The 12299-nt window shown below is 46.6% G+C and overlaps 1 protein-coding gene across 1 annotated transcript; it reads left to right on the forward strand.

Moving 5' to 3' along the window:
• Positions 1-213: 213 nt before the first annotated feature.
• Positions 214-11624, forward strand: RPA2 (replication protein A2). The gene is made up of 9 exons (XM_004603504.2): positions 214-489; positions 720-823; positions 3673-3774; positions 4090-4203; positions 5352-5426; positions 6242-6358; positions 7906-8022; positions 8645-8739; positions 10954-11624. Exons 1-9 carry the CDS (start codon positions 480-482, stop codon positions 11036-11038), a joined length of 819 nt encoding a protein of 272 aa, XP_004603561.1. The 5' UTR covers positions 214-479; the 3' UTR covers positions 11039-11624.
• The last annotated feature ends 675 nt before the right edge of the window (positions 11625-12299 follow it).

A 12299-nucleotide genomic window follows, 5' to 3' on the forward strand; every position in this document is an offset into this window, starting at 1 on the left:
CAGCTTTGGTGGATTGGCGAGAATTTGGCGGGAACAGGAACACGCCAAAGGAAGTGGCGTACGCAGCGCGCTACGGGGCGGGGCGGCACGCACTTAGAAATGGAAATATAGTTTTGATTGGTTGTTTTGGCGAGAACCCGCCCCCCCCTCGGCTCCCCGCGGCTTCCGGTTCCCTTCCCACGGTGTGTTTTGACCCTCGTAAATATGGCCGCAGAGACCTCCGTTTCCATTGGTGGCTGAGCCCACGTTTTCCCGTGCTTTAGGGACGACGGGGACGGGAAGGGCGTCGTGTTTACGCGCACTGATTGGCTGAGAGAGAAACGTTCTTGGCGCCGATTGGCTCCGTCTTTCGCGGGAAGTAGTTTGTGGCGCCCGCGAAAAGTCCCGACCGCGGCGGCGGCAACCGGGCTTGGAGGTACTGGGCGAACCCACCGGACCGGCACCTTCCGAACGTTTTTCACCGGGGAGTCGTGACGGAGATGTGGAACAGTAATGACGGGCGGGACGGAGAAGGAGACTCGCCGGGGAGAGCTAGTGGGAGGGCGGGGGTCGGCGTGGCGGTGGGGGCAGGGGAGGGCGGGAGGCAGGGTCGGGGGGTCGGGGGCGTCTGGGGCTGGGCGAGGTGGCGGTGAGGAGCAGGGGGACCCTGGGGCGGTCCTGGCCGCGGAATGGCCGTGGGCGCCCCCGCGGGTCCTAACACGGTGCTTGCTTGAAACCAGGTGGGTTTGAAAGCTACGGCAGCTCCTACGGGGGAGGCGGCGGCTTCACACAGTCCACTGGGGGCTTCGGATCGCCGACGTCCACCCAGCCCGAGAAGAAATCGGTAGGTGGTCTTGTAGCCTGCCCCCTCCCGCCAGGCTCGCCACTCTCATTGCAGCCGCGATAGGAATTCAAATCAATTGATGATGTGCGATCCGCTCATCAGTTGTTTAGAGGAATTCGCCCTTAATTTTGCATCCTCTGTTGTCTTTTGCCTTCAGTTTGAATTTTGCCTAGCTAATGAATTTGGTCTAGCTAATGAATCAGCTTTATGGGAAAAAAACAAACTTGGTGAAAAATCGAGTTTGCGTTCTTTATGTACTCGAAGTCTATTTTAAATGAAGTGCAGTAAAGCCTATAATGCAGGAGATGATGGTCTCAGTGGGGCACGGGGGTCTTTGCCCCATCATGGCTCTGCCACTACTTGCCAGAGAACTTTTGCAGCAATTGCTTAGCTTTCTTGGCAGTCTTGGTTTGCACCTGCTATAGGAGATGCAGAATTACAAACCATACTGCAAGGTTGAGGTGAGACAGTGCCATGTATAAAATGGCTGCCCCAGAGTTCTGTAGATTAAATAGAAGAACCTGAGCCTAGAAGCCACAATTCAGTTTTTGCGATCCTTTTCTGCTTTTTTGGTGGGTAGTGTTAGTTTAGCAGAGCAGTGTGAATCCTATGGCCTCTGGACTTTTTCATTTGATCATGTTGCATGCAGGGCAGGTGCCTTATTCACTGTACTGTTGCTCCAGCCCCTCCTCTTTAGCTGCTTATTTTAGGGTAGGGATGGGGGATTTGGGCCACATCTGGTGGTGCTCAGGTATTTTTCTTGGCTCAATGCTCAGAGCCTGCTCCTGTTCCAGAAATGAACCTGTGTTGTCTCCAGCCCACAGCCACTTGTTTTTTTTTTTTTTGTTTTGTTTTGTTTTGTTTGTTTGTTTTTTGTTTTTGGGTCACACCTGGCGATGCACAGGGGTTACTCCTGGCTCTTCACTCAGGAATTATCCCTGGCAGTGCTCAGGGGACCATATGGGATGCTGGGATTAGAACCCGGGTCGGCCGCATGCAAGGCAAACGCCCTACCCGCTGTGCTATCGCTCCAGCCCAGCCACTTGTTTTTTAAAGATTCACTTGTATCACTTGTCATCCCGTTGATCTTCGATTTGCTCGAGCGGGTGCCAGTAACATCTCCATTTGTCCCTGTCGAGTGCTAGTGTAGCCCAATGATATCTGCTCGCTCCAGGAACAGGAAGAGCCTCAAGCCTGTCATTCAGGGTTTTGATGAAGGTTTCGGAGAATGGGGGCGATTGGGAGCCACAACCTATTCTCAGAAACTACTCCTGGCTCTGCTTAGTGATCACTCCTGACAGCATTTGGATGACCATATGCAGTGCCTAGCTAGCATCAAGCCACAGTCAGTTGTGAAAACAGTCTTCTTACTTCTACTCACTGGCTCCGTAGCCACTTTTTATTATTATTTTTTAATTTTTTTTATATACCCAGCAGCGCTCCAGGGCTTACTCCTGGCTCTGAGCTCAGGGATCACTCCTTGAAGGGCTCAGATGACCATAGGTGGGGCGATGGAATTAACCTGGCTCAATCATATGCAAGGCAAGTGCTGTACTATCTCACCAGCCCCTACTTTTTAATTTTTATAAACTGTCATTTTTTCATGCTTCGGGATCCAACCTAAATGTTCCCTCTTCTTGAAATTGCCAATAAATTCTGAGATCCCGTTCAGCACATTTCATTCTACAGGGTATCAAGATCAGAAGCCATCCAGTGGGACTAAGCATTTACCCATTTTCCTCAAAATTTTTTTTTTCTTTTTGGGTGACACCTGGCGATGCACAGGGGTTACTCCTGGCTTTACACTCGGGAGTTACTCCTGGCGGTGCTCAGGGTACCATATGGGATGCTGGGAATTGAACCCAGGTCAGCTGCATGCAAAGCAAACGCCCTACCCACTATGCTATCGCTTTAGCCCCTCAGAATTTCTAATGATTAGAACACATGTCCTAGAGGCAGCTATACTTAACTCAATATTATTTTACCATGAAATAGAACAACTATAAAGCTCTGTCTCTACTCGCCATTTCTCCAGCCCTTTTTAAATAATTATGTCAATTTGGGGCCAGCAGAGGATAGGACTCTTGCCCTGCATGTGGCTGACTTTGAGTTCAGTCCCTGGCACCCCGTATTATCTCACTAGCACCACCAGGATTGATCCCTGAACTCAAAGCCAGGAGTAAACCCTGAGCACTTCAAGATGCAGCAAAAACCACCTTCCTCTCCCACCCCCCTCAAAAAGAAAAAAATGTCATCTCTTTGGTGAGGTATAGCCAGCTCCAGCTTGCCATTATACTAAGGCTGGACTTGCCTCTGTTTTGGCAGGGAGGGGAAGGTTTGTGCCACACCTGGACTCGGGATCTTACTAGGCAAGTGGCTTAACCCATATTCTGCTCCCTTCACTCTCCTTACTTTAAAAAAAAAAAAAAATTAGGGGGGTGCTGCCAGTGGGCCTAGAAGACTGTCATGCTGGTTCCTGACCCTGGTCCTCCCATGTGCCAGGCGAGCTTTGCATCTCAGAGGCCCTGTTCAGTTATCTGTCCATACCCTAAAGTGTTGCATTTCTTAACTTTATGACCTTGACCATTCACAGGATCATATTTCAACTTCTGTGTGGACAGGGGCATGCTTGGTAGTGCTTGGGGCTGTTCTCAGCTCCTTGCTTGGGGGACCACGTAGTGGAAACCTGGGGTCAAACCTGGAGCTCCCACATGTAGAGCATATGCTGCACCCCTTTGAGTCATCTCCCTGGCCTCTCGATACTCATTATGAAGTGCTTGCCATAGTGTGTGTTAAATGCATGATAGCTGCTGTTTTCATGGTTGGGTTTATGCCAACTTTCTTTACAGAGATCCCGAGCACACCACATTGTACCCTGTACTATCTCTCAGCTCCTCTCTGCCTCTGCAATTGATGACGCATTCAAAATCGGCCATGTTGAGATTTCACAGGTATCGTGCATTATTATTATTGTTGTTGTTATTGTTATTATTTATTTTTTGGTTTTGGCGATGCTCAGGGGTTATTCTTGACCCTGAAGTCAGGAATCACTCCTGGCGGTGCTTGCAGGACCGTGTGGGATGCTGGGGATCAAATCCCGGTCAGCCATGTGCAAGGCAAACACCCTACCCATTGTATTATTGCTCCATCCTCATGCATTTATTAAACTGTAATTTCATCTTAGGAAAAAATGAAATAAAATGAACAACATTTAATACAGGAGTGTGGCTTTGGTTCCCAAGACCAAACTTTTTCATTTTACATAGGTTTGTGTTGTGGGGATAATCAGACATGCAGAGAAAGCTCCAACCAACATCGTGTACAAAATAGATGACATGACAGCTGCACCCATGGATGTTCGCCAGTGGGTTGACACAGACGTAAGAAGCGGTGTTTGTTTTTTTTAATCGGGTTGGGATTACATGGCATTTTGGATAAATAAGATCAAAGGTACAAACTAATATAAATGCACTCAATCCCATAAAGGTTAGTACATTTGTTCTCATAAAAGTTTAAAACATTTTTGTTTGGAGGGGGCATACCCTAAGGTCCCAGGGGTCACTTTTAGCTCAAAGGTCCATGTGGTACTGGGAATCAAACGCAAGGCTCCTACATATGAAATACATGTTCCAGCCTATGGAGCTATGTCCCAGCCTCCTGTCTTTATTTATTGGGGAGGGTGGGGCGGGGAGATACACCATACCAGCTATGCTCAGTACTTGCTCCTGGTTCTGTGCTTGGGGATCATACCTGGCGATGCTGGGGTACTATATAGGGTGCTAAGGATGGAACTGAAAACAGCTGTGTGCAGGGCAGGTGCCCTACCTGCTATACTGTCTCTGCACCCCCACCCCTATTTTATTTTTCAAGTTTTACTTGCTTTAGGTCATTTCCCCTTGGTGGTGGTGACTTGGGTGCATGCACTTGGCGGTGCTTTCGTGCCTTGGTGCTCACTTGGGTCACATACCTCATTGTGCTCTCAGTTTGCACGCTTAGCTGTGGGCCTGGGGATCACAAGCAGCAGTGCCACTGGGATAGCAGTGCATTTGGCTCAATTGAGACTGAGCACCAAAATCTTCACCAGACCTCTATGTCAAATATCCCTGGAAAAGGCCTCGGGTTCCCCAGCACACCTCAGGGAGGCCCCTGTTTGGTGTTTTGTTTTGTTTTGTTTTGTTTTTGCTTTTTGGGTCACACCCAGCGATGCACAGGGGTTACTCCTGGCTCTGCACTCAGGAATTCCCCTGGCAGTGCTCAGGGAACCATATGGGATGCTGGGAATAGAACCTGGGTTGGCCGAGTGCAAGGCAAACGCTCTACCCGCTGTACTATCGCTCCAGCTCCAAGGCCCCCGTTTGAGAGAAAGTAAATACAGAAAAGTTGGGCAGACTCAGACGAGTTAGTGCTGTGTTAGGTTCCTTTAGTTCTCTCTTTAACTTTTGTTTTTCTGTACATGATTCAGAATTTTCAGAAATTTTAAGACACTAAAACTACTAAAATTTTAATCAGTTTATCTTGTATCTGTTAGGACCCTAGTGGGGAAAACACTGTGGTTCCTCCAGAAACATACGTGAAAGTGGCCGGTCATCTGAGAGCATTCCAGGTAAAGCCTAGGAATTAAAATGCCAGTATTTATTTGCATGAATCAAGTTTTGGGTTTGTGCCTGAGTTTAGATAGCACTTAACATTTTTGTCCTCAGAACTGTAACTTGAAACTAAATGATATGTAATGAAGCCAGTTGTACCGTAGGCTGATTGGCATAAAGCTAAGTGTCTATGGCTTATGTCCGGTCACCAGAAGAGCACTGGATTTCTGAATAAAGGTCAGAAGTAACCCTAGTAGTACACAGTCATTCATATTTACATTTTCCAGTCTTTTTTTTTTTTTCCAAGTAAAAACAGGTTTTATTTGGAAATTTTGAGTAAGCAGAGGGAGGGAGGGAAAGAGTAATTGGCTCTAGAGAGAATACAGGCTTCATTAAAGGTGGAGAGAGCCCCCAGCCCACTTTTTCTGTTCTGTGTTGGGGGCAAGCTCACTAGCGCCTCTCCCTGAAGCTCTGGGCACGGTGGGCGGCAGCCCTGGATAGGACCCCCTTCTGCCTGGGGTGCACTCACAGACATGCTCACACACTTAAGTGTGCTACCTAACCTGACGCGCATATTTGGGATGTGGCAGTGGACCTAAGGATACCCATACAGAGAGTGGCCGCAGAGGAGAATGGATTTACCCCTCAGTGATGCTGGTTGTGCTGATGTTAATTGAGTATAACACATCTATTCCAACTGGCAAAATACTGTAACCAGAAAAAGACCTCTAGTGCTTGCTTTGGCAACTCATAAACCAAGGAGAGCCGAGTGTTTTCACTTGTAGTTGACTTGAATGCGCTAATCTTTCATTTGCATTTTTCTCTTTACTAGAACAAAAAAAGCCTTGTCGCCTTTAAGGTCATTCCCCTGGAGGATATGAATGAATTCACCACACATATTCTGGAAGTGGTCAATGCGCACATGATTCTGAACAAGGCTCACAGCCAGGTGAGCAACTTTGTCTAGTCTGTGACTCTTTCTTGGAAGATCGCAGGCAGTTTCTGAGCTCTGGCTTTGGTTTCCTTGACATTTTGTTTGATTTCATTTTTGGCTCACATCCGGCAGTGCTCGGGGGCTTCCGATTCCATGCTTTGGGGACCATATGATGCCTGGGATTGAACATGGGATACCTGCATGCAAAACAAGAACTCTAGCTCTTTGAACTGTCTTTCTGGGCCCTTCCTTGTCTATTTCGCATATTCTTTTGTTTGTCACAATAGTTCAGGCAACTTGTTTACAATAGTGTTAACACTGGCATTTTGAAAGGTAGAGCTAGGAGATAAGCATCTTTCAGGTTCCTCAGACCTATGAGTGCTTCTGGCCCCATTGACATGGATGGCTGAGTCCTTAGACAACCTACCAATGTAGAACCACCATGATACGATGAGCTTTTGGCTCCAGACCTATGCAGAGAGAATCCCCAAGTCGAACAGCATGCTGCTGCTTTAATTGCCAGCCTGTTGGGTAATGAGGAAACATTATGCACTGTTGGCCTATGGAGATAGCTTAGCGTTTAGGGGCACAAACTTTCCATGCACCAAGACCCACGTTCAGACTCTGGCCCCTGACATGGCTTCCAAGTACTTCTGGGGTAGCCCGGGAGGCCCTCAGTTCGGCAGAGCCATAGCGGCTCTGTATCCTTGAACCTGATCATTGAGTCACCCAGCCTGCTTGGCCATTGTCACCAGGAGTGGCCCCAGCCCCCTTAGTACTGCTTATACACTGGATGTTTTGTGTGTGTGTCTTTTGCTTTATGTTAAAAGTTTTCAAGACTATTTTGATTGTATGAATTCCGTTTGGAAAGTTCGTATAGGCCCATGGAAAGGTTTTGTTGAATCTAGTACTAAAATCCTGATGGTTTTGATAACGAAAGGGAGAATTGGTTACAGTAGGAGAGACTAGAGAACTCACGGGTCATTAAGGACGGTATCATACCCTGTTCTGTAGGAACACTTGAGTAATCGGGAAGCAAAGAGAAACTTATTCCTACATTTCAGAACCATTTTCTGAGCCTCATAACATACTAATCATTGTTCTATAACCTTGTGATACAGCATTAACAAGTGGATAAAGTGGGGACGGAGCAGTGGTACAGTGGGTAGGGTGTGTTTATCTTGCACATGGTTCCCCGAGTGCCCCCAGAAGTGATTCCTGAGTGCAGAGCCAAGAGTAACCCATGAGCGTTCACTGGGTGTGACCCAAAAAGCCCTACCCCCCATGAAAGAAGTGGATAAACTGCTTTCAAATTTAATCCCTTTTTTTATTCCGGGGGAGGTGGGGGGGGGTTGGGCCACACCTGCCCATGCTCAAGGCTTACTCCTCCCTCTGTGCTCAGGGATCACTCCTAGAGGGTTCTAGGAGGACCGTTTGGGGTCCCGGGGATTGAAACCTGGGTTGGCTCTTTGCAAGGCAAGCACTGGGGTTCTACCTGCTGTATTATCTCTCCAGCCTCTGAAATGGTGAAATTTTTAATGTGAACATATTTCTGAATTTAGCCCTCAGGAGGGAGAGCACCTATAGGCTATCCAGGAATGACAGGAATGAGTGATGCCGGGAACTTCGGTGGAAATAACTTCATGCCAATAAATGGCCTCACTGCTATCCAAAACCAGGTAAATTCTGCTTGCATGTCTACAGAAATGCAAGACACAGACAATCTTACATTTTGTTACTTCCTTAATGCTTCTTACACTAAGAGCCCGGCTTATTTATTTATTACAGAGAAACTCAGGTTTCTGTGGGGGAGAGTAGCTGTTAAAAATCTCTCTGCATTTAACCACAACAGCTAATTAGAGAGAGAGAACAGAAGGGAATGCCCTGCCACAGTGGCAGGGTGGGGTGGGGGGAGATGGGACTGGGGAGGGTGGGAGAGATGCTGGGGTTACTGGTGGTGGAAAATGGGCACTGGTGAAGGGATGGGTTCCCGAACTTTGTATGAGGGAAGCATAAGCACAAAAGTGTATAAATCTGTAACTGTACCCTCACGGTGATTCACTAATTAAAAAGAAAAAAAAACCTCTCTGCATTTGGTAGAAATTTTTGTTGAATTATCATTTTCAGTTGATAGGTAATCTTCATGTGAAACAAGGTGTGAGATAGCTCATGTAATCTGGCTTTCATGAAGAGGAAACTTGTCCTGTTTAGCAAACAAAACATACCTTAATACAGGAACCTACGTGCATATAATAAATCTGCTGGGGGAAAAAAAAAAAATCTTTCTGCTTTGCATCTCAGGTGCTCAATTTGATTAAGGCTTGCCCAAGACCTGAAGGCCTGAACTTTCAGGATCTGAAAAGCCAGCTCCAACACATGAGTGTAAGCGCAGTCAAGTGAGTATTCATCTTCATAAGACAGGGCTCTCAGTCATACTCATTTCACTACACCGGATTTCCTGGTAAGGAGTAGTTCTAAACACAGACTATTGACTATAGCCTGTTGACAGAAATGAAGTTGTTTGATTTGGAAAGTTACAGAAAGGAAAGCGGGGAGGTAGTTCAGAAGTCGGGGCGTGCCTTGCATCCCTAGCACCATGGCACCCGAGCATTGAACAGCCGTCCAGATTGGCTGAGTATAGCCAGGAGTAGCCCCATGTGCCCTGAGGCCTATTAGGGACACAGAACAAAACAACAAAAATGGGACTGGAGCAATAGGTGGGTAGGGTGTTTGCCTTGCATGCTGCCAGCCTGGGTTGGATCCCTGGAATCCCATATGGCCCCCAGGCACTGTCAGGAGTAACATCTGAGTGCAGAGCCAGGAATAATCCCTGAGCATCACTGGATGTGACCCAAAAAGCCAAAAAAGGAAAGAAAACAAAAATACTGAAAGGACTGGCAAAGATGGTCCTAACCCATTCTGTAATTATTTGTTCACTCTACAGACACTAAGTCCCATTATGTCTGGGGAAATTTTTCCCCCTTTAATTTATTAGTTAAGAAGTGTTAATCAGGAATAATAAGAGTGTTGACATAGGGTCCTGGTGTAAATGTGGAGTGATCTTTTGTTTTTTGTGTTTTGGTTTGGGACCATACCTGGCAGTGCTTAGGACTTATTCCTGGCTTATGCTCAGAGGTAACTCAGGGAACCATTCTGGGTCTGTCATATGCATGACTCCCTATACTATCTCTCCAGCCCTCTGGGAAAATTTTGAACAGAACATGACCTGATAACTCTTGTAGGGTTTTAATCTAGAGGAAAGGTCTCCAGCTTGCTGGTCTTAGAGTGTATACTCCATGCGCATGGCGCCCCCTATGGGCGGGAAGTACATGTGCTGCTTTTACCCTTACCCTTAGCCAGTGCTAATCTCCTTCCTTAGAACCTACTAGATAAGGAGCTTCCTAGTCTGGGAAGTAATCAGTTGTTCTGTTGTGGTGCTTTGGATAGTTTTTGTTATAAATTGTTTGCTTTAGGGGCTGGAGTGATAGCACATCGGGTAGGGCGTTTGCCTTGCACGCGGCTGACCTGAGTTCGATTCCCAGCATCCCATATGGTCCCCTGAGCAGCGCCAGGGGTAATTCCTGAGTGCATGAGCCAGGAGTAACCCCTGTGCATCACCGGGTATAAATAAATGAAAGAAAGAGAGAGAGAGAGAGAGAGAGAGAGAGAGAAAGAAAGAGAGAGAGAGAGAGAGAGAATAAATAATGTAGATTTAGATAGAAAAAGGAATGCTCGGGTCAAACTCCATTTGCTGTCGTACAGAATAATCATAATACTTTTCAGTTCCTAAGGTACAGAATTACTCACATAGTAGGTTCTATGGAACTCAGTACTCTTATTAACTATGTTACTCACACTCAGCCCAACGGCTGTGAATCATGTGAGGGTGTCAGACCATTTCTGAGAAGACCTTTCCTTTATGCAACTTCAGAGAAGCTGGAGAGTTGGTGCAGGGAAATTTTATAAAATCATTTCCTATACTAGAAGATTTTGTTTGTTTGGTTTTGGTTTTGGTTTTGTTTTTGCAACTATACCCAGTGGTGATTAGGGCTTAAGGCTAGAAATTGAACCCAGGTTGCCGCGTGCAAGACATGCATCTTGCCACTCTGCTATTTCCCCAGTCTCATATGCTAGATTTCATGTGCAAGCAAAAATCTCAGCTTTAGATCCTTGTTTTGCTTTGCTTAGGCGGATATTTGGATTTGGTGCTACTTTCTGTTTCTTAGGTAATTGGAGAGAAGGGTCTTAGGACGGTCCCTAATTGTCATTCTGTGGGTCACCTGTGTTCACAGTTATACTGGCACTTCTCCATGCAGGATCTTTCTGTGCCAAAAATTGAAATTCTTAACTAAGATTGAAAGGGGGCTGGCACAAAGAGATGTTGCGGCAGACTGAGCACATGCTTTGCATGAAGGAGCCCAAGTTTCGATCGGCAGTACAGCATGGTTTCCCAGGCTCTGGGGTGAGAGTAACCCCTGAGCACCACTGGGTGTGACCCTAACAGAAAACTGAAGGGGGAGCTCGGGGAAACTTACATATTTGCCTACACCCAGAATACTTGGGCTCCTTTCTGTATTGGTGTGAAAATGAGCCTTTTTCTTTCTTTCCAGGCAAGCAGTGGATTTTCTAAGCAACGAGGGACACATCTATTCCACTGTGGATGACGATCATTTTAAATCCACGGATGCAGATTAACTGAATCTAATGGGGCGCCTGAGATATTTTCTGGCTGGACATATTTTCACAACCTTTTGTTTCCAGCTATGCTATGTTTGGCCAGTTTACTTCTAGGAAGTAGGTGTGACCTATGAAAGGTGCCAGTTGACAATTGAGGTCCCTTTTGACAATTCCTGCTCTTCTGTTTTTTGAAGTTCAAAGGGAGATAGGCAACTAACAGGGATGAAACCGGGGCAGACTTCCTTAACGAAGTTACTGATTAGCTGCTTGCAACAGGACACGTGGAATTGGAAAGCTGCTCCTCAGAGACATTGGAACTGGGCATTGGAACTGAAATGATTCTCAGGAGTCTTATTCCCGTTTCCTGCTGGAACAGATGAGCAGGACTGGGGCTTGCTGTGAACCCCAGTAAGCTCTGGCAGTTGTTCCCCATTTGGGTTCTGTGGTTCTTGGAGATGGTACTTTCCACCCTTATGTTAGGTTTGCTGACATGTGTTTCCATAAACAGGATCTGAAGGGGTCCTGGTGGGCAGTGAAGAGAAAGAATCAACTCTTGCATGAAATCAGACCATCCGGTGTTTAATAAAGTAGTTGAATGACAGTATCTCATGGACGTGTTCTTTACTTTTTAACTGGTATTATTTGTCACCTACCTACATTATCTGCATCTTGACTTGGGTTTGAATTTTTGACTCTAGCTTTTTAATTTTCTTTTTTCTTGGCTGGGGTCAGTGTGCCACATCCAGCACTGCTCGAGGGTTCTCTCCTGGCAGCATTTGAAGGCCCATAGACAGCCATGGGATTAAACCTGGGTTGGCTATGTGCAAGGCAGGTGTATTAACCCGTCTACCTCTCCTGCCCTCTCAGGCCCCATGCTGTTCCCTGAGCTCAAAATACTGATAGTTTTTTTGCCAGCTCTTCTCAGCTTAAGCTTTGGTGGCAATTTTTGTCAGGTTGAGAAATAAATTAGGGCTGGAGTGATAGTACTGTGGGTAGGGTGTTGTCTTGCACTTAGCTGACCCAGGTTTGATTCCTAGCATACTGGAGTAGTTTGAGTATTACTGGGTGTGCTCAAAATAAAGAAACTAAGCTACCTCTTGAATAAAAATTTTCTGATGGAGGCTGGAGCGGTAGCACATTGGGTAGGGCGTTTGCCTTGCACGCAGCCAACCCGGGTTTGATTCCCAGCATCCCATATGGTCCCCTGAGCACCACCAGGACTAATTCCTGTGCATTGCCCGGGTCTGATCTAAAAAGAAAAAAAAAAATTCTGATAATG

Source organism: Sorex araneus, chromosome 5, assembly GCF_027595985.1.
Source record: "Sorex araneus isolate mSorAra2 chromosome 5, mSorAra2.pri, whole genome shotgun sequence".
Classification (NCBI taxonomy): Eukaryota; Metazoa; Chordata; class Mammalia; order Eulipotyphla; family Soricidae; genus Sorex; species Sorex araneus.

What these genes read in the sequence shown, in the direction of transcription:
- RPA2 (XM_004603504.2), top strand. An exon ending in GTCATCTGAGAGCATTCCAG is followed by an intron (nt 5,427 to 6,241) that starts GTAAAGCCTAGG and finishes TCTCTTTACTAG; the next exon opens with AACAAAAAAAGCCTTGTCGC. An exon ending in TGAACAAGGCTCACAGCCAG is followed by an intron (nt 6,359 to 7,905) that starts GTGAGCAACTTT and finishes TTCTGAATTTAG; the next exon opens with CCCTCAGGAGGGAGAGCACC.